We start from the raw sequence: 22,828 nt of genomic DNA, 5'->3' as shown, positions 1-22,828 counted from the left end.
TGGTTCATAAATGATTAATAGGGGTTTTAAAAAAGGTTAATCAGTTATTAATCCAGAGTCCCACAGGTCAAGAAGTTGCTTATTACTTTGACTTCACATCATCCACTGATGTGCTCAGAATCATCTATAACTCACACTACTCGTGTCTGTAACATGTTTATAGCATCAATGAGTCGTTCATTAACCCTTCAGACACCAGGTACCTTAATATAACCTTTATATAAATAGTGACTCTGTTTGCACTGTAATTCGTGCAGTGATCCTAATTAGTACAGTAAGATCCCGGTTAGAGGATCTAAACTTTTTGTTTTCCTGTGAAGTGCTGTGCCTGCCTGCAATATTGTGCTATAAACGGGGTGGATAAAATGTGATCATTTTTTAAAGTAAAAAAGAAAAACCAGTTTTTTATTCAAATTGGATTTTTTTATTTAAATTAAATCCAGATTTATTTTTTCAAAAATAAACCTATTTAAAATTAAATTTTGAAATTGACAAGTTATGTTAAAAGCTAAACATTTTATAATGTATTAAAATCATTTAAATTGAATGCAAAAATAAATATTCAGCCATACATGTTTGCTGCCAAGTTTTAAAGAGTTAAACCACTGAACTTGTGGAAGTCTCTGGCTAAGCACCTGGAACCAGAATCTGTCAAAAGGCTAAGTCAGCTTTTGACAGCAGTAGCCGCTTTCAGAAGATGCAAAGAGAATATTTTTTTCAGTTCAGTTTATTCCACTAGTTCAGTTCAATGACTAGTTCTTTCAAAGTAAAGAAACCAATTAGGAGTTGAAAGAGCGGGAAAGCCTGTTTTCCTCTTCCAATCTCTGGATACAGCCATGGTTTGAGAGGATGAGATCTACAGGTTCTAAAACTTTGAAGGGCATGGTGGCCAGAAACAATCAGTTCAGCTCACTAACTACAGATATTCTTTACTTTTTCTAAATAAATCAGTTTGTTTGAAAGTAAAAAGCTGTTTTGATCAACAGTTTGGTCAACTTTTATTTTCTTATGTATCCAGGGTAGTTTTATTCTTTTTTTTTAAAAAAATCTGTTTTTGTGCATTTTTAATGGAAGTTGACTTTCCATCCAAATGGAGCTTGGCACAAATCATAAGTACGAAATGAATCATCATCTACTAAATCAGAAATGCATAATTCATTTTTTTTCTAACATAAAAAAAGGAAAAGTTAAGAATCTGAATAAAGGTAAATTATGCCAGTGTTTCCCAAATGGTGGGTCCCAGCTCACCAGTGGGTCTTGGGAGGGATCCGCACATGGACACGCTCTCTGGGCAGCAGGCAGTGACATGGGGAACGGGTTCCAGGCAGCAGCGGCTCAGAGGAAGTGTCCAGAGCCAGCAAGCAGACAGTCAGCAATCACAATCTGGTCACAGGGGGACAGAGACTGGCTAGGGCTGCAGAAGGGGATGGGGCTGGAAAAGCGAGAACCAGAGGGCTGGAGGGAGTTGAGCAGGAGGCTTGGGCTGAGAAGGGAGGGGAGCAGGTGATTGCGGGGTTGAGAAGGGGAGGGGAGCAGGTATGGAGAGGTGGAAGAACAGGGACAACATTAGGTCCCCAAGAAAGACACATTGCAGTTGGTGGGTCATGAGTAAAATGTTTGGGGACCTCTCAGTTAAACCAAACAATTGTTTAAATCAGTGGTTCCCAAACTTGTTCTGCTGCTTGTGCAGGGAAAGCCCCTGGCGGGCCGGGCCGGTTTGTTTACCTGCCGCGTCCACAGGTTCGGCCAATTGCAGCTGCCAGTGGCCGCGGTTCGCTGCTCCAGGCCAGTGGGAGCTGCTGGAAGTGGCAGCCAGTACTTCCCTTGACCCACGCCGCTTCCAGCAGCTCCCATTGGCCTGGATCAGTGAACCGTGGCCACCAGGAGCCGCGATCGGTCAAACCTGCAGATGCGGCAGGTAAACAAACCGGCCTGGCCCGCAAGGGGCTTTCCCTGCACAAACGGTGGAACACGTGTGGGAACCACTGGTTTAAATAAAGGTGTATAGCTAGAACGTAGCCTCTTGCATATCAAACAGAAGCACCAAATTTAGTGCCAAGATTTAGGTGCAATTCAACGCATTTTAGAGATTACCAATCAATGCGAATCAACATTTCTTTAAGAAAATAACTAAGAAGCAGAAATGCAGAGCACGGTTAAAATGGACGTTTTAAATCAAGGTTTCCTGCTTGCTGATTTAAATCATAATTAAAATCAATCCCCCTGGCTATAAATAAAACCAAGGCAGCTCTTTTACTTCCAAATCCTGATCAGGGCTCAGGGCTTCATTGTGCTAGGTGCCATAGAGACAAATAACAAAGATGACACTCCCTTCCTCCAGGGAGCTCCCAGTCCACATGTTGGACAGTACGCAACAGGAGAGGGAAACTGACAAAGGCGGTGGAGGAGAGCGGCGTGGCCGGCGTAACACAAATCTCCACGTTCTAAGCCCTCTCTCTGTCCGTCTGCAATCCTGGTTGGCTCATTTCCTTCTCTGGCTTTTCCCAGATCATTTTTGCAGACGAATGCACCGAGGCCGAAGGGAGACACTGGCACATGAAGCACTTCTGCTGTTTTGAATGCGAAACGGTGCTGGGGGGGCAGAGGTACATCATGAAGGAAGGCAGGCCGTACTGCTGCAACTGCTTTGAGTCCTTGTATGCGGAGTTCTGCGACACCTGTGCACAACACATAGGTAAGGGCAAAATTCCCTGTGGGCTGTCAACAGGAGAGCGCACAAGGGGGGGGGGGGAATGAAGTCATGCAGCTTTTGATGTGGGTTCATTTAAGACGGTGATATAGTGCTTTATTGTGCTGTTGCTTTTATTTCATTGGTTTGGTAATATTTTGAGCGGAACACACCTGAGGCAACCTGTTGAAATGACTTTTACTTGAAAGGACATTTCTGGCACTGTTACTTGTTTCAATAAATCCTTCGGAAACCATTTGGCAGTGCAGGAGTCTGTATGGGACTTCAGTCAATACCGCCGCATTTCCGCTGTGCGAGGAAAATCTATGCACAGCTGCCGCCAGCCATGTCCCTGCCCTGCGGAAATAACTATAGATGCAAACATCTGACTTTTCCTGGAGAATCAAGAAAGGTAATTTATTTGTTTAAATGACTGCTTTTACAGGGAGGCAAAAGAGAGGCTGATCATATCCCCTTTTGTGCTAGGGAGGGTTTTTTGAAACAGGAAGAACATTGGAAAGCAGTCTCAGGAGATAATAAAACTACCAAAAGCAAAGATTTCACTGACTCATTTACTGTCCATTTTAACATTTTCTTTTAAATACTCTTGCACTTGTTGTAGCTGATCCTCCTCACTCCAGCTCTCAAAGGGGGCATATGGGTTAATGAGCTGTTCCAAGGGGAAATGTGTGTTCATTAGAAATCATTAACATTTCAATTTGCTTTTTTAATCCACAAATAGATGCGATATGCTCAGCAAAAAAAGAGTGAGAAAGAAAGAGAGAGAGAGAAAGAGAGAGAGGAAAAGAAAAAGAAAACTAACAACAACTGCAGACTTAATCTAGATTTCTGGTGCTGATATTTTGCTGCTCTAAAAATACATTTGTACACTGGGTGCTAGCTCATTTCATTCCTAAACACTGATACATTAACATTCCTTAAGCTAGTACCAATCACAATGGTTAACATGAGCTTGGCAGCTAATGTTACTACATTCTGGAATCTGCCTGGCTGTTTTGCTGTGCGTTGTAAAAAAAAAAAAAAATCTGTTTACACGGATGGATGCACAGACAGGCTTTTATTTGTACCCATAGGTAAGTGCACATTTTTATGCAGTACTGCACGGTGGGGGTGGGGAACCCTTTTTCTCACATGAAATGGCCCAACAGTCAACGGAGGAATAAAAATTTCAGCAAAGCACTTAAGGACATGCTTAACTTTGTCCTCCATCACGTCCCTCCTTAAAACTGATGTCTGCTGTGATGCCTTCAGAACACTCAACCCTGGAGAAGCAGCTGCTATGCTTATCACACTTGTCTCACTGTTACTTTGTGCTGTCCACCTGTCTGTCCCTTGTCTTCTACTGAGATTGTAAGCTCTCCAAGGGAGGGAATGTATTTTACCATAGGTTTGTGCAATGCCTGGCACAGCAGGGCTTGGGCCTCTAGGTGCTACCACAATACAAATTATTATTAATAATAATAATAATTAATGCAAACATGAGCTTAAGCGCCATATCAGTTAAAACTAAGCACGAGCTTAAGATCTTTGCAGAACTGGGGTGTATAGCAGGGCCTCTAAATGAGAAAGAAACCTCATGCTTCTCCTGGAAGTAACTTCAGGAGAGAGGATGCTATCTGGCTGAATAAAAAGCTGATGTTCTACCCACTGCTTTCTCTCCCTTTGGCATTCAAATGCAATATAAGTGGTTTGCTTGTTACACTGGAGAAAAGAGTTACACTGAAAACTGTTCTAGCTCGGAATAGAATGTGCTAATGGGTATATTATAATGGGTTAATGGGAAAATTTATATATATAAAATTAGTCAAATGTACTCTCTGTGTGCAAACTTGTGTTGCACACACATATAGTTGAGTTCTTCATAATGTTCTTTATGCCCTGAGCATTCTGTATATCATGCAGCCGTTACTAAGGTAATTACTTTTTCCCGAGAACTGCAATGTAACCAGACATATAAAAATATGAATTATAATTGTGTCTTCAGATGCTGTTTTCACCCCCCTGGAAAATATTTATATCTTTGACCAAAAAAAGGATTACCACGTATGTACTACACACATTCTTTGTCTGCCTCTCTTTGAGCCAGTCTGTTGTAATTTCTTTTGGTGTTAGGCTCTTCTGTTTATAAATACAGACTAACTGCTCTCCGCTTGCAGTACACATTTGGGTAGGGAGGGTTAATGAAAACACATTTTGAATCTTCCCCACAGGATTCCCAGGAGGTTGGAGTGACAATGTAATGACTGTGTTTCGGTTTAGTGGTTGTGTGGGTTAAGTGCTGACGGATAGACTGCCCTTTGCCCACTCTCCCATTGGCTACCCCATTTTTAAAAAACTGAATTTTGGTGTGGGGGAGTGGAGATACAGCACATTAGTCTGCAGTGAAGCCTTTAACACCAGTTAGTAAAGAGGATTTCAGGGAATACAAATGATTTAAAGCCAGCTTCCCATTGTGAGTACAAAGAAGAGCTAACCTGGCAGGGATAATTCTTGGGTAAATATGGTGGTGATCAATTGAAGTTACAGCTGGTGTAACCTATGACTGGTAAGCCTCGTGCGTCTGCTTGTTCAGAACAGATTCTCATTGTTAGGCCTACAATGAATTTAATTCCCTCAGTAAGCCAGGCAGGGCTGAGTGAAGGCAAACTTGATCCTCTGTATGGCTGCTACCTAATGGATTTGAGTATAAAGCAATCCAAGGTGATTGTTCATGTAGTCTCTTTACCTCTCCTCTTTAGAGAAGAGGCTAGAATAGTTAAAAGAAGTTTGGGTCTTAAAATCTACAGGGAATAGAGCAGTCAAGGGCAGGGATGGGTTTATATTTAGCTGCATCTCAAACCTGGGAAAGCAGCACAAATTCCTCTTCTGGGTTGTTGGTTTTTGTGGGTTTTTTTTAAGTAGCTAGTGGTTTTATTGCGTTGACTTCAACAACTTTGTGAAGAAACTTTCATGTTCCTACCATTTAAAATATGAAATAAGTATTTAAAATTCAATAACCCCTGACTCAGCTGTGCCACCGTTTCTAACGTTAAGTAAGTCCTTTGGTTAGGCCTTGAACCTGTGAAGACTTATACTTAACTTTACACAATTTAGTAGTCCCATTGAAGTTACCAAAGGATTGGGACCTATATGTGGATTATTTTTATGGACTTGCTCCTCAACATGAGGAAAGGTTGTAGAATCAGGGCCTTCTGTGTTTTCATTCTTGATTCATCTTTCATGAATTGTTAGAAAATGAAACCACTGAAATTTCTGGGGAGTAACTTCCAATTCATGACATAGCTCTTACACTTTCTATATGTTTTTCTCCCCCCCTCCCCCAAGGTATTGACCAGGGCCAGATGACTTATGATGGCCAACACTGGCATGCTACAGAAACCTGTTTTTGCTGTGCTCAGTGCAAGAAATCCCTACTTGGTCGACCTTTCCTACCAAAACAAGGGCAGATATTCTGTTCGAGGGCATGCAGCGTGGGCGATGATCCTAACGGCTCGGATTCGTCAGATTCGGCATTTCAGAACGCAAGAGCAAAGGAGTCCCGCCGCAGTGCCAAAATTGGCAAGAACAAAGGGAAAGTGGAGGAAAACATGTTAAATCAGTGCAGTCAACTGCAAGTGACCTCAAATAGACTTTCTGCAGATGTGGACCCACTGTCGCTACAGATGGATTTGCTGAGTTTGTCTAGTCAGACTCCTAGCCTAAACAGAGAGCACATATGGAGGAGTAGAGATGAACTCTATCACTATGGAAATCAAATGGAGCAAAGTCAATCCCAAAGCCCCTTGCAACTTCTCAGCCAGTGTAATATAAGGACTTCCTATAACCCAGGACAGGTCCCAGGCACTCAACCAGATTTATGGGCCAAACATTTCAGCAATCCAAAGAGAAGTTCATCTATAGCAATGAAGGGGCATAGTGGAAGCTTCATCCAGGAGTGCAGAGAAGATTATTACTCAGGAAGGCTTAGGTCACAAGAAAGCTACAGCGATATGTCTAACCAGAGTTTTAATGAAACCAGAGGAAGCATCAAAGTTCCAGAATATGATGAAGAGGAAGAAGGCGGGATGTCTACCCAACAGTGTCGAACAAGGCATCCAATCAATGCACTTAAATTCACTGAGGCCCTAACACCCACCGAGCAAACACCACGGGGCTCAATGGAGTCCCTCGCCCTTTCAAATGCCACAGGTAAGACACTACCAGCTAGCACAATGTTCTGTTGTTAATCCTGCAGCCAGACAGAAAGGTAGGTGAATCCACCTATTAAAACAAAATTATGGTTTGCTGTGTGGAGGTAGAATTGCAGAGCTCTGCAGCAGCATAGGGAATGCATGTGGGTGATGATGAAAAGGTAGGGATGCCTCCAGGGTTTGACAATTGTAATAGATTTTTGCAATGCAAAAATCAGAGTCTGAAGCCCTGTGGCTGTGTGGTGGAGCCAAGCAGCAGCAGAGCCGGTGATTTGCTTTTGAATCCAGAGGGCACCTCCATGGTTAACTTTGTTTTCCGATTTGACTGTCCGTTGTGCTAGGTATACATACACATAAAATCCCTAAATAACTGGATCAAACATAAGAACATAAGAACGGCCAGATTGGGTCAGACCAAAGGTCCATCCAGCCCAGCGTCCTGTCTTCCTATAGTGGCCAATGCCAGGTGCCCCAGAGGGAATGAACAGAACAGTTAATCATAACGTGATCCATTCCCTGTCACCCATTCCCAGCTTCTGGCAATCAGAGGCTAGGGACACCATCCCTGCCCCTCCTGGCTAATAGCCATTGATGGACCTATCCTCCATGAATTTATCTAGTTCTTTTTTGAACCCTGTTATAGTCTTGGCCTTCACAACATCCTTTGGCAAGAAGTTCTACAGATTGACTGTGCGTTGTGTGAAAAAAATACTTTCTTTTGTTTGTTTTAAAGCTGATGCCTATTAATTTCATTTGGTGGCTCCTAGTTCATGTGTTATGAGAAGAAGTAAATAACACTTCCTTATTTACTTTCTCCACACCAGTTATGGTTTTATAGACCTCTGTCATATCCCCCCTTAGTCGTCTCTTTTCCAAGCTGAAAAGTCCAAGTCTTACTAATCTCTCCTCATATGGAAGCTGTTCCATACCCCTCATCATTTTTGTTGCCCTTTTCTGAGTCTTTTCCAAGTCCAATATACCTTTTTTTGAGATGAGGCGACCACATCTTCACGCAGTATTCAAAGTGTGGGTGCACCATGGATTTATATAGAGGCAATATGATATTTTCTGTCTTATAAGCTATCCCTTTTCTAATGATTCCCAAAATCCTGTTTGCTTTTTTGACTGCCGCTGCACATTGAGTGGATGTTTTCAGAGAACTATCCACAATGACTCCAAGATCTCTTTCTTGAGTGGTCACAGCTAATTTAGACCCCAACATTGTATATGTATAGTTGGGATTATGTTTTCCAATGTGCATTACTTTGCTTTATCAACATTGAATTTCATCTGCCATTTTGTTGCCCAGTCACCCAGTTTTGTGAGATCCTTTTGTAGCTCTTTGCAGTCTGCCTGAGCCTTAACTATATTAAATAGTTTTGTATCATCTGCAAATTTTGCCACCTCACTGTTTACCCCCTTTTCCAGATCATTTATGAATATGTTGAATCGGACTGGTCCCAGAACACACCCCTGGGGACACCACTATTTACCTCTCTCCCTTCTGGGAACCGACCATTTATTCCTACCCTTTGTTTCCTATCTTTTAACCAGTTACTGATCCATGAGAGGACCTTCCCTCTTATCCCATGACAGCTTACTTTGCTTAAGAGAAGAAGTTACACACTCCTCACCGGTTCAGCTTCATTCAGAAATCACTCTTCCCTCTCACTCCATTAACCGCCCTCCCTTTTGACTCAGCCCCTTCGCAGAACCCTTGAGGATATGGCAAGCTCTGCAGTGTGCCCTGAAGGTCAGTAGGCTTGAGTGCTGTCAGACCTAGATGGGGAAACAAGTTCAAGAGACCAGCCTGCCGCCATGTCTCTCTCCCATGGGGGCCAGTGGCCAGAGCATCTTAGCTGATCTCATGCACCATGCGTCTATTTGAGAGATGTCTTCAGAATGTAAATGCGAGTTGATCAGGACTGGGACAGAAGGGCATGGTGGAGGACAAGTGAGGTACATGCCCTATTGTGTCTACAGAATAGCAAAGAGAGGAAAGAAGACAGCTTGTGCTCCTCTTCTGGTCTAGCTCTACAGAAGCATAGATACCGAGCAGAGATCAGAGTGAGAACACAGTATGTGACAGCCAGCAGTACAACCTCCCTGGAACCGAGAAAGTACCGTATAGTCTGTAAAACAAGGGTGCATGCAAGTAATGGAGTGTCTGCTTTAACTGTGGAAATCCCAGAATTTGCAGGTTTAATAAGACAGTCGAGCATTGCAAGACCTTGAATTCACCTCACTTTGATTTCTCTTGTTTACTAAATATAATTATTTTGGGGTGCGGGATGGGGGGGGCTTTTAGTGTATTTCAAAACAAACCCATTGCTGCTCTTTAATCCTTCCTTTAAAAGAGGGAAAATCATTAATGCCAGCTGCTGGAGAAGAGATGGATTTTAGCCTCAAGAGCCCAAGGAGCTCTCCTAAGCAACAGCTGGGGGCAAAAATTATTTCAAAATACTTTGAAATATAACCCATGACAGGCCCACAATAAGCCCCCTTTTGTGTAGTGTTTTTTTAAGTAGAACATTATGGTGCTTAGTGGTTTACTAGTCTTTCCTTTTTATATACACCACTCTTTCCCCTCCTGTCTTTTCATTGTATTGTAATAACTAGTCACAAAAACAGAGATGATGCTGGCTTCCCATGACTGTAAATGTATCTAAATGAAATATTCAGTATTCGCTTGGTCTGACTACATTTGCTTTTCATTCCTTGGCCCAGCAAAGCGTGTGTGTGGAATAAGCCTGTTGGGGCTTAGGAGATATAACACATTAGTCTGCAAACAGGCTTTATGTTTGATTCAGACCCCAGTGCAATGGAGTTTTTCTTTAGTCGACAGTAGTTTACGTTATCAGATGACCATGCTAATCTGGCACAGCTAACCGCCTTTCCTCAGGAGTCCCTAAAGCATGAAACCTCCTTGAAAAGAAAATACCAAGTATAGTTTGTTAGCCACAGATATTTACTTTGCTTTTTCTTTCCTCTCCCTCCCCCTATTCCCCTTCGCTTCTCCCCCCCCCCCCCAAGGGCTTTTTTCTTTTCGGCCAAGCTTTGTTTGGATTCAGCCATGTACAGTCCCCTCCCCCCTGAAAATCTGATCTACCTCTCATGCTTTCACCTCCTAACTAGCTGCCTAGAAACGGTTCAGAGTCCAGTTGCATGGGCTGGTATTGTTGTTCTTTGCAAGGTGCTGGCAGTATGCTTGGCACTGTGTGAATGGATGCGAGGCCCTGTCCAGCCCTTGAGAGCTCAGAGCATACCAACCCCGCTCAGGAAATGCAATAGGGACAAGTCTGTAGGTGTCTCTGAAGCCCCTTTGTAGCATCCGGCTTTAAGAGCGGAGAGGGGTTAGTGGAGACTGAGTGAATTTTAGAAGGGTTATGAATTTCCTCAGCCTGAAATGACAGGACTCTTTTGTTACTCCGGTGCCCCCAGGACAAGTTTATGGGTTCTGGTGTGTTTGTCTTGGAAGTGTGCCAGCACCCTACCTGGAGTTGAAATAATCTGTTTCCGGCCATATCCTCGCTCAACTTCCATAAATTAAGTTCAGAATAGGACATAAGAAGAAGGCGGTCTTCCCGCCCTATATACAGTTCCAAAAGGGAATCTGAAATTGGGGACAGAGAAGGCAAAATAAATCACTTTCAGAAATCAGTGTAAGCATGAGTGTAGGTGAAAGCAATCTGAGAGAGCCTCAGACCCACACCCTTCATACTCCCGATATGGAAACTTTGTTAGCATAAATAAACTTGAGCCGCACTGAGGTCTGTTGCTGGATTTGCAGCATGCAAGCAATGTACAGCTATTTAAATAATGATTTTGTAGTTTGGCGCTCACATGTAACAAGTTATCTGGCACAGGTCAACAGGCAATTTTAAAAAAGGGTTTTAATTATTACGATGCAAAATATCTCTATATTTAATCTTAGGACATCCCTTTTTAAAGCATTATGGGGAGGTTTTCAATGGCACTCAACTCCCGGTTGTACCTTTGAAAATCTGCCCTTAAAATCAAACTGTCCTTCCAAACACTTGCTCTATTAATGTATATTAATTAATCTGTTCCTTCCTGCTTAGTTTTCTCTACTGGAGAAGTAGCTCAGAATGCTGAGGCTTGCTTTGAAGGTGTCAAACAAGTACTTATGAAATCCAGATGATGATCATAGTTTTCAATGGTAATTTGTATTACAATGGTGCCTAGAGACCCCGTCTGAGATCAGGGCTCCATTGTGCTAGGCACAGAACAAATAGAATAAGAGGCAATCCCGGCCCCAAATTGTTCACTATCTGAAGAGACAAGGCTGACTTGTCTTTTCCCTGGGAGAAGAAAGAAAGGATTATTATTCCCATTTAATAAATAGCCAACTCAGGCACAGAGAGTTTAAGTGACTTGCCCAAGGTCATGCAGGAGATAGGTAGCAGAGATGGGAATTGAAGCCAGCTAGGCTATTTTCAGTAGAGTTGTGGAAGAGAAAACAAAGTACTTCACGTGCTACCTTGTTTAGCTGCCCTCTCCACTCAGATGCAGGGCTCCTTCCTCCCACCCACTCTTATCGCTGCTGTTGCTCAGCCCGTGACCCAATGTGCAGCTCAGACATGGTGTTTTGCTTTTCGTGATGGCTCAGCCTGGCTTTTGGAAAGCACTCAGTACAGACCCCCTGCAAAGGAAACGCCACAGTAAATATGTCACAAATCAGAAACAGCCTACGGTGCCTCTTGCTCCGGAGCATTCCTTGACACATCGCTAAACTGCAGGTCTCCTAAATGAAGCAAAGTAAACACACAGGGTCACTCTATCCATGCGATTTGCGACTCCCACCAAGAAAGCTCGAGTGCGTTTTTTTTGCAAAACGCTCCAGCGTTTCCCTTTGTACTAAAACACTGAGAAAGTCCCTTTAAAATTCTCTCTCCACACAGTTGCTCCACCTTGTAAAATACACTGTGTGGAGTGATTCATTCTGAATCTGTCCAATATTTTTATGACATCACTGAAAACATTTATTTTATATAGAGCTGAAGGGCAAACAGTCTCTGACCTGCACAGCACATGTTACAATCTGACTGACTCCATCCTGGCAGGAAATTCTGCTGTGATGTTTCTATTACAGCTCAGCCAGTAATTAGCTGGAGGTGCCAGGGAAAGCAGATAACAAACCAGGTGTGTGGCTAAAGTCCATTTTCTATGGGTAAAAAGCTACCTGTGTCTTCCACCTGTGAAAAGTTATTGTGACTGTTATATCTGCATTGCTGTCAATAGTACCTAGACACCCCAACTGAGATCTAGGTGCTGTACAAACACACACAGGAAGAACCCCCCCTCCAAGGGTTATTGTCTAATTAAATGACAGACAAAGGTTAGAAAAACAAAGTAGCATTGTGCCCATTATACACAATGGGTAGAAAGCTGGCTAGATTGTCGGGCTCAACGGGTAGTGATCAATGGCTCCATGTCTAGTTGGCAGCCGGTATCAAGTGGAGTGCCCCAAGGGTCGGTCCTGGGGCCGGTTTTGTTCAATATCTTCATAAATGATCTGGAGGATGGTGTGGATTGCACTCTCAGCAAATTTGCGGATGATACTAAACTGGGAGGAGTGGTAGATATGCTGGAGGGGAGGGATAGGATACAGAAGGACCTAGACAAATTGGAGGATTGGGCCAAAAGAAATCTGATGAGGTTCAATAAGGATAAGTGCAGGGTCCTGCACTTAGGACGGAAGAACCCAATGCACAGCTACAGACTAGGGACCGAATGGCTAGGCAGCAGTTCTGCGGAAAAGGACCTAGGGGTGACAGTGGACGAGAAGCTGGATATGAGTCAGCAGTGTGCCCTTGTTGCCAAGAAGGCCAATGGCATTTTGGGATGTATAAGTAGGGGCATAGCGAGCAGATCGAGGGACGTGATCGTTCCCCTCTATTCGACATTGGTGAGGCCTCATCTGGAGTACTGTGTCCAGTTTTGGGCCCCACACTTCAAGAAGGATGTGGATAAATTGGAGAGAGTCCAGCGAAGGGCAACAAAAATGATTAGGGGACTGGAACACATGAGTTATGAGGAGAGGCTGAGGGAGCTGGGATTGTTTAGCCTGCAGAAGAGAAGAATGAGGGGGGATTTGATAGCTGCTTTCAACTACCTGAAAGGGGGTTCCAAAGAGGATGGCTCGAGACTGTTCTCAATGGTAGCAGATGACAGAATGAGGAGTAATGGTCTCAAGTTGCAGTGGGGGAGGTTTAGATTGGATATTAGGAAAAACTTTTTCACTAAGAGGGTGGTGAAACACTGGAATGCGTTACCTAGGGAGGTGGTAGAATCTCCTTCCTTAGAGGTTTTTAAGGTCAGGCTTGACAAAGCCCTGGCTGGGATGATTTAACTGGGAATTGGTCCTGCTTCGAGCAGGGGGTTGGACTAGATGACCTTCTGGGGTCCCTTCCAACCCTGATATTCTATGATTCTATGATTCTATACAGATGGAAAATGCAGGCACAGAGAGATTCAGCAAAGCACATGAGTAATCCCATTTAAGTCAACAGGGTCCTCCTGACAAACTTTGAGATACAAACACACGCGTAAGTGCTTTGCCCAAGAAGGCTCTTCTAAATAACTTGCCTGAGGTCACACAGGAATGTTGAGGCACGGGTGGGAATTGAGCACAGATCTCCTGAGTCTCAGTCCAGTGCCTGGGCATCAAGCGGATCTTCCTTTCCTCATGGTCCTACCTAGTAAATGGTTGCACCGGATGGACAATAAGCACTGGATAAGTGTGCCCCACTGGTGACTTTGTAAGCCGGATTTTACACCCATGAGAATGGCATGAAATCCTGTGGGATTCTTTCTAAGCAGATTCTAGTTAAACCCTTTAGAGCCAATTCCTAATGGGATAGTTAAGTAACACTAATGTTAAGAGAAAACCTACTGACCACTCACCCTGAGTGTCTAGACGTTCTCTGTCGTCACACTGTGTATACTAATATCTTGAGATTCAGCTAGACCACTGAATTTTCAGTGCTAGCCATAACTCTGCATATCCTTTCTGTTTGTGCATTTAAATTAGGTCCCTAGCGCTCTGTTTTCCCCTAGCTGGGCATGTCTAATCTCCATTAACAATTATGGGACGTAACCACACACACCAGCTAAGGAAAATAGACTCCTAATTTTAGGCAACTCATTTCCCTTTCATTTTTTAATTGTGATTTGTTTAAATGTTTCCTTGGCCTCAGTATCAATCGTAATCTATGAGACAATCTGAATTGCTATGGTGCCTTCATTGAGATTAGACTAATCTGTCTAAATGTATGAGAAACAGAATCGGACGTAGGGGCAGGAGAAGAAATACATTAGTTTTCCAATGCAGCCTGGAGCCAGCCTGGTCTCAGTGGAGCTCTATGAGAAAGTCAGAGAGCATCCTCCTACTGAGATCAGATGGGCAACTTTACAGAAGTCCCACTCCCAACAGAGGTTCATAAGAGAACCTAATTGGCAGGTCCAACATTTGGCCTCCAAAAGAGAGTGCCGCAACATTCTTAAATTCCCAGCTGTGCCATCTTTCTAGCCTCTTTGCTGGCTTTACTCTTGTGAACAGACAGGGTGCTGAAATATTAAAACATTTGTGCTTTCGAGTTCTTCAGAGAACTTCATGGAACTCTTCATTTTCAGTTATTTGTTGGCCAACAAGAATGGAGCCACTAGGGGGAGTATATCAGCATTTTAGCATTCTCACAGCTGCAATTCCAGTAAACTCAGCATTCCGAGTTGCTCTGCGATGGGTCACCCAGTTTAGAAGCTGAGATGTTAATAGATTTGCAGCTCACTCTTTGAAGGGCAGCTACTTTTCCCCTGCCTATCATATTCAGTTTCCTTTGGCCAGCCAACTTTGGGAATCTCCATTAAATGGAAGTTACCAACATCACAAAATTAGCAACAGTAGATTCTACCATTGTAAAAAGGTTTACACCAAAGCCTCTGTCTCATTCATTAAACTGGCAGGATGCTGGTGTTCTGGCGTTTGTGATCCTTATCTCATGAGAACGAGCTGATCCTGCCAGAGATTAAGCACAACCTGGAAGGCGTTCAGTCCCTTATTGAATTGATCTTGAGCCCAATAGTTGTCTTGTTGCTATTGTCATGTTAATTCCAATGGGTGTTTCATAACCTTGTCAAAGTTGATGCAAAGCGTTGCACATACTTAGCGACCAAATTATAAATAAAAGCTTCTCTCTGCTGATTCCGAACAATGGTTTTAGCAAAACACCAGTCGGTCTAAGAGCCCCCTTTAAGAAGTACTGGCAAGCAAAATTTCAATGTCAAATAACAGTCTCTTTGTTTGCAGACAACTTGGGGAGGTATCAGAGGTCAGGCCCACATTGAATGATGACACTGTTGGAGTGCTCAAAAGGAGAAACAAATTTTAACCAGAAAACCAGCTCAATGTAGGTTAACAACATAGAGTCAAATCCTGCCCTCATTTGACATAGGTGGAAATCTGGAGTAACTACTCTGAAGTCAGTGGGATTCCATGGGGTGTCAATCAGGGCAGAATTGGGTTTAACAGGTATAGGGCAGGTATCTACTGGAGTTATTTATATCACGAAACACCTAGAGACCCCAATTAGGTTCTTCTAAAAACTGACCAACCAGGTATAAAAGGTAGTCTCTGCCCAAAAGAATTTCCAGTCTAAGGTTGCAGGCTGGTGGAAGAGACAGACAAATGGGCGTTAGCAGAGTAAAGACGGTGGCCGTAAAATGAACGCGGTATGCATAAAAGAAGGCTGCAGTGTCTAACAAAGACCCAGTTCTGGAATTAAAGTGGAAATTCCAGCTGAGCTTTATAGCAACTCAGACCGCCTGTAAACAGAGAGGGAGAGAATTACCATCTCTGCTCCCCTCAAGTATGTTCTGCAAACTATAGCTTCACGTGCAAAAAGGGAAGAGAGGGATGTGAGACCATCACAATAGAAGTTGTTTCATGCTGGCATTGAAGCTCAGGATCTTTTACGACGGAAAAACCTTTTCAAAAAGGTCATCTCCCTGTGCCAAGTCAGCCATATTTGGCAAGACTCGACCACTGTCATAGGAAGCTCAGAAAATAGTGTCTCACCCCAACTGAGCAGCTCTGTTCCCAGCCTTTCATGGCAGCGTCCAAGCCCATCTGCCTCCCTGCATCGGACAAAGAATCAGAAGCGAAGGGGTGGAGAGAGTCTGTCAGTGTACGGAGTGGGACGACAGTGGCAGTAAGACTGACCTGGCGGGCTCTTTGCCTTCAATCTGTTTCCCTTTCTTCCTCCAGGTGAGGAGGGGATTCAAAGCGGAAAGCCCTGCTTGCAGTTCAGACATACTTGCAATACCTGGGGGCCCAAACTAGCCTCTCCCTTTTCTTTGTTGCTGTAAAGGTAGATGAAAGATCGTGGGTGGGGGTTTCCAAAAACCCACTGAAGTCCCTGGAAGCTGGGGAGCTCAGAGTGGCCAGTGCTGAGCACTGCTGAAAATCCCACTCCTCATGTATTCTTTTCTCTTCCCCTCCCGCCCCCATTGAAGATGCGGATGTTTGTGACAGGGCGGTGGATGAAAAGACAGTGTGTTGTACCATCCAATACATAGCTAGTCAGCACACCGCTCCCAATTCCACTGAGCTGTCGCTGTCTTTTTCACTGGTAGGGAGACGTCTCCCAGCTCTTCAGCCATCCCCTTCCCTTCCAGCCCTGGAAAATGGAACATTTCTTTCAAGTCACTAGGGCAACAGCACTTAGCAGACTTGTTGCAACTTCAAAATATAGAGAGAGAGACCCTTGAATTTCCCAGGCAAACAGGCAAAGCCTGAGAGTCTCCTTCTGACAAGGACAATATCAAGGTGTATTAACTCTGATTAGTACACTCTGTGCACTCTTTTGTTTTTCATTCCTTCGTTCCCCTGGAAGTTTGGCCTGCAGTCTGTGCGTATATTGAGATGCTCCTGCCTTGCGTGAGTATATGCTAGTTTGCTGTTGCTGGATCTCCGGTGGTAAACACTAGGCTGCTGGCATGGACTTTTATTTTAGACAAAGGCACGGAGGCATATGCTTTGCAAAACAAAACGAGACCTGAAATGGACCCTTTGAAACCCGTTTTGTGGCAAGAAAATAATTGTACATCAAATAGTTGTGCTTCCCTGACCCATCAGCGACCCTTCCAAACCCAGAGTGTTGTGTTCTACAAGATGGAATCCTGTTGGTTTTCTGGAGAGTCGTAAAATCCAACGTTAGCCACTTGGAGGGCTCTGCTGACGCTTTCTCTAATGTGTGGTGCTCCCTTGTTTGCTCACACGTTCTCAGCTGTTGCTTGCCCTGTAACAGTGTTCATCTTTCTTACCTGCAAATCAGTTGTTGGGAGAAAAACTGGAATTAGTCCCCAAAATGATGCATTGAAATGATACCAGCCCCTTCCTCATGCAAATCTAAGAGTTTTGACAGCTTTCTTTCCTATGGAAAACTCCTCCACTGCAAAGCAGGCAGACAAAAGGAGCAGCAGAAGGATTCTGCAAGAAGGGGGCTGTCTTTTCTGGCTGCAGGCAAAACAGAGGGAGGAATGGGGGGGAGTCCTGTTTGCAGAATGACTGGTGTAGAAACCTCCCCTGATTATCTCACTGAGTACCCCAAAGACTGAGGCTTCACTAATGAGGCATGGCGGATGAGGTGGTTAAACTAGGCACACTGCAGTAATCATTTCCAGTCAAATCTCTCACCCAGATGATATTGGCATAGTGGCTGTTTTCAGTGCGCTGGGTGTCTGAGCTGTTTGTGACAAGAAACGTATCCTGAAATCGTTAGAAAATCTTCATGATTTACAGTGCACCAGGCTGCACAGCGAAGTGTCAGAATCGTGAATGGCTTGGCAGGCACTTCGCTTGTCTCTGAATTACAAGGTTCCTTGCCTTTCTCTCCCAGCCTTGTTTACGTTTAGCTTTTTCCAGTGGTTATATAACTGTTCCCTTTTATTTCTGCAAATCCCAGGGTCGAAGTGGAGTGAAGCTGTGCTATAAACAAGTCACTGACAGTACTGCTCCTCTTTCTCTTAAGTTCCTTTCAATTCCTGCGGTGGAATTTAAAATCAAGCCCATTTCATGGGCTGTGGGTTCTTAGGAAAGTGCCTACCTAGCACTACAGAGGCAGCCAGAATCCAACAGCTTCGGGGGCACTTGGGGGAGGGAAGGTTAGAAGTGAAAGTGTTCGGATCTGTTCTGCCTGCGTACGCTGCAGTTAAACAAAGCCAATTCAGGAGACGCTGATTTTGGAAACGTACACTCAGCTTTACACATTTAATACGCTTCAGACCTCAGTTATTATGCTACACAGAGGACTTGCTTTCCATTCCCTGTGGTGAGTGTAAGGAAATGGAGTGGCAGTGAATTGCTGTATTCACAAGTGGTATAATAAACTAATCAAGCATTATTGAAACCTCCTTTCTGCCCAGTTCTGCAAAGCATCAAGCATGCGCTTAAGACCAGTTGCTGTCAATGAGACAGCATGAGGGTGGGATTTAAGTTGCAGTTGGGCAAAAATGTTCACAGAGAAACCCTAAAACCATTGCAAAACCTACCTCGTGTCTTGTGCATCATCACAAGGTTCACAAGTCTTTTAGGGGAACTTGAGCTTGGTCTAGAGTGACCTCCAGATGCTGTGTGCATTCATCTAAAGTCTGGTTTTCCATGGCCCAGCATGGACACTGGTCATTGTTATTGGTTTTGACTGAAGCCCTGCCTACGTCCGAGACATTTGAACCCGTGTAACTGTGCATGGCTGTCCATCGTACCCGATAATGGTGTCGCGGCAGCTCATGTGTTTTCTTGTGGCTGTACAGCCAATCTGTGAGGAGCAAGGTCACGAACAGATGTGACATCGGAAGTTAAAGCCTCTCCTTGAAGACTTGACATGACACTTGGCTCTTTTTAAATTGTTTTGTGCATCTGTCTTTCTCCAAGTGTTTACAGCTTTTATCGCTAGTTGCTCTCCATTCAGGTCTGTCCTTGGCTGGGCCTTCGAAGTTACCAATATGCAGCATGAGCTGAGATTCTCCTTGAAGCATTTACGTTGCCCGCCCTTTCTGTGCTTTCAAGTGTAACTATGTCAGTGCAGTCACATCACTGCAAACCCTTAATGTAGATTCACTGCACTGACATCAAACGGGGTTTGTACAAAAGCAGCTTAATCTGATGTTACGCAAGGATGCTGTTACAAGGCGTGAGCCTCATTTGATGTTTGTGCAGTGTAACTACATTAGGGGGAGTGTACTCCTGTAACCGTATAGTTGTTGACTGGAAATAGTGTTGCTTAAGATCAATTGCTGTCAATGAGACAGCAGGAAGGTAGGTAGATTTCTCAAATGTAGATGGGGTCAGTCGTGCTTTGAGGCTTTCGTGTTTGTTTGGAATTGGAAACTCAGAGGGTGTGCTGAGATATTTGCAGTCCCCCATAATTCTAGCCTTTAATGTATGGTGTCTTGATGAGGCAGGTGCTTTCATTCAACAATTTGACATGAATCAGCAAAACAAGATGCTTGGCCTTTTGCACTGTGCCACACTCTGGTAGCACCAGGGAGCCATCTACCTTCAGCCAAGTCACACGGCAGTAGGCTTGGCAAGGCTATACAGTTGTTCCAGTTCCTCACATTGAGGCTTTGAAGCGTCATCAGGAGATGGTGATTTAATCCCAATCAAAACGGACATTTCAGAAGGTCCTGCAGATGTGAGGGGAAATGGGAAACTATATCTGTACAATAAAAACGTCCTCAAGCCATGGGCTAGCGTAAGTTTTCTGCTCGCCTGGATAGTCTGGTGAAACAGATTCTCAAATTTCTTTAATAGAAAAATATCCTTTGCATGGCAGGGTCCCTCTCTCTTTCTTCCAGGGTAACATTTCACTTGATCAAATTATGAACTGTGTTCCCAGACAAAACACATCATTAAGCTGGAGCGAAGGGGGCTGTAAATAAATATCAGTAATTTAAGGGCATCACCCCGGATTTTGTAGTCGTAATTAAAAAACAAATGCCTGAAAAAAGAGAAAATGGAAAGTTAATGGTACATTCATCTATATTATGGAAACACAGCACTACTTAAATATTACCCTCATGTCTCCTCATTCCTCCATGGAGGGTCAATACACATCTGAGACCATAATCACGACTAATATGAAACCCCACTACTGCTGGATACCTCGGCAACTGAGAACGTCTCAAACCCTGCAGACATGTGTATTACATTTGTTGCTGCTGACACCTTGAACCGAGGCCATTGTGGTTTATAAGGCAAAGCATAGACAGCCTAGCTGCAAAGTCCCATTAGTTGTAAAAGCTCCAAGGCAACGGGGAGCCCAGTCCTTGTGCACAGTAATGAGTTAAAATGGGTGACACCTGGTTAGAACCCACTTACTGGCACTTGGTCGATCAAGCAGGAGATACGACACTTAAGCAGAGCCGTTATTACCATTCATTATTGTTAAAGTAAAGCCGTTATCCTGCAAAAAAGCCTTTTGCATGGGCCCAACTCCATGCACTGTGACTAATATCTTAGGAGATATCCCAATAAAGTACCTTTTGGCCCAAAGCACTTTACAAATGATATACATATGATGCCCTTCACTGCAGCTGCGCCTGGAGAGGTGGGTACCTTCAGCCAGCATGCGGCGTGAGACTGGGTGCAAGAGAAGGATGGTACAGGACACCAGGGCAAATCCGTCGTCTTCCTGAATGCATGATGGATTTTCTAATGTTTGGCCAGAGCAATCAGGACATTTGAGCCAATATAAACCTAGCTTCTTGGAGACTTTTAGAAATCGTAGCCCTATTGAAATCAATGGCAAACTGACGTCAGTGGGGACAGCCCTGGTGTTTGGATCACTAAGTCATCTCCTGTAGCTCACCCTCAAAGTTCCACTTGCATTTTAGGTGCTTTAGACATTCCACAGCCTGTGGTTGTGAATAGCCTAGAACACACGTCCTTGCTTTGCTCACTTTCAGAGTCCACAGTGTTCCTGATATCTGCGTCAGTGCCATTGATTAATGAGCTAATTTTCTACTGCAGCAATCTCAGACCAGTGAAACGTGCTCCTCGTTGCCAAGGTCAACAAGATTAAAACAAATTTGGAGTCTCTAGGCCAAGTTATTTTTTGACAGATTAGGAGGCAAAAGTTAGGGGAAATCTTCTAAAGTGAAGCCCACCTCTTTTTTTTTTTTTTGGACCCCCTCATATTCCACGGACACCCTTCTCCAGTTTGCTTCAAGCTTGGTAGGAAAAAAAAATTATGCTGGCATGAGATAGTCTTTGTGAAGTTTCAAGTGGATTTGGTTTAGTTTTTGCAAAGTTATTTTGAGTCAAGTTAAGCCAGATAATGAAAAGCTGGCTTCCCCCTTAGCTATGGCGGGCCTAACCTCACTCCACGGGTATGGTCAGAGTAGCTTTATGATGATATGCAGCTGCTGGACAGCTGACTTACTTCCTGTTTGCTTTGGAGTGTCTTCCCTCCGGGAACAGCGCTGGGGGCTTCTCAGAGTGTGTGCAGTAGCGTACCCTGCAGTTGTTCAGCAGTGATTACAGTAGATGTTCTCAGAACTAGGTTCAGGCTGGAACCAACAATTCCCCCACTCTTCTAAATCTTGATGTATGTTTAATAATGAGGCTCCATGGGTGAAGAGCCCCAAAATCCCATGGGCCTAAGAAGTGCTGCTTAAACCCCACTCTTGGATAACGCTGCATCACTTGCCCTGTATTCCGAAATCGTTTTCCTGTGTGACTTCCAGTTCTCAAGAAAAATAGCTGTGTGTGTGTTGTGAGTGGGGAAGAGTCTGGAAGGCACTGAGCACAATTAAAGATCTAGGCCCAGATCCACTGAAATTACTGGAAGTTGGGAGCCTAAATACCTTTGTGGATCTGAGCAGTACAGCCTAGATCTCAAGTCTGTCACACCGTTTTACATTAGTATATCTCCATTCATGTCAGTGAGGACACACTCACATAATGGTTACACACCCCGTGTAATGGAGTGGACACTCAGGCTCCTGTTTCCTCAACTGCACCTTATTCAGTGAACGCAATTTATATTAAAATGTACTAGGAATCCAATTGGGAGAGAGACAATTCTGGAGCGAGCAGGAGCCCCTGGTATAAACATGGCCCCTGGTACAAATCAGAGCAACCCAAAGGCTGCTCTAATTTACACCTGGCTGCCCATGGCCCCAAGGCATTACTCTGGCAGCTGGAATTAGCCAGACTGCAGAGGCACTCCTGACACACCCTCTTTTCCCAGCCATCTCCCCAGTGCCCATCTGCTGCGATGGGGCACGGCTTAGAACTACATCAGCTCAACAGTAGCTGAGGGTTCCCTATATGCTGAGGAACTGGTTAAAGTGGCACCTTGCACCTCTGGGGCCTGTAGCGGTTACTAGGCATATAACTATCCCAGTACTGGGCCCTGTTAGAACCTGCCACTTTCAAACTGAGCTCAAAGGTACGTTGAGGCAATGTGGATAAACGTCACGTATAAACCACAAGCTTCCACAGCCACCTTGTTAACCATGAGTTGACTGCAATACAAATGACCAACGGTAATGTCAAAAGGCTTCAAATCACGCAGTAGTTCTGTTGCACAATGGGTTGAGCCAGGGGATCTGCTGTTGACTACTACTGTAGCTGTGGTTAACCATTTGTGACTGTGTCACACACACACACACACACACATATATACACACACACATTGTCTCAGGGCCAGATTTCCATAGGGATTAGGCACCTAAAGATGTCGATGTAGGCACTTTTCTGCATCATTAGATGCCTAAATAGCTTATCTGCTTAACATCCCATTGAGTTTCCTTTCGCATTTCTCTAGAGCCTTTATTGGAGAACCTCAAAGCACCTTAAAGGCCAACTCCAACCTGCCCCTTCCACGCCCCCCGCCTTCCT

The 22,828-nt window shown here is 44.1% G+C and overlaps 1 protein-coding gene across 4 annotated transcripts in view; it reads left to right on the top strand.

The window, feature by feature from the left end:
• The window catches only part of PRICKLE2 (prickle planar cell polarity protein 2), a 202,258-nt gene that overhangs the window by 169,788 nt on the left and 9,642 nt on the right, over window positions 1–22,828 (top strand). For all 4 annotated transcript variants that reach the window (XM_084634184.1, XM_084634186.1, XM_084634185.1 and 1 more), the window contains 2 exons: window positions 2,509–2,695; window positions 6,035–6,898. In XM_084634184.1, coding sequence (XP_084490310.1) covers window positions 2,509–2,695; window positions 6,035–6,898 — 1,051 coding nt within the window. The remainder of the gene's footprint in view (window positions 1–2,508; window positions 2,696–6,034; window positions 6,899–22,828) is intronic.

Source organism: Lepidochelys olivacea (genome assembly GCF_965140295.1).
Source record: "Lepidochelys olivacea isolate rLepOli2 genome assembly, chromosome: 7".
NCBI classification, from domain to species: domain Eukaryota; kingdom Metazoa; phylum Chordata; order Testudines; family Cheloniidae; genus Lepidochelys; species Lepidochelys olivacea.
Note: the sequence above shows the minus strand (reverse complement) of the source record. Positions and strands in the feature narration are given on the sequence as shown.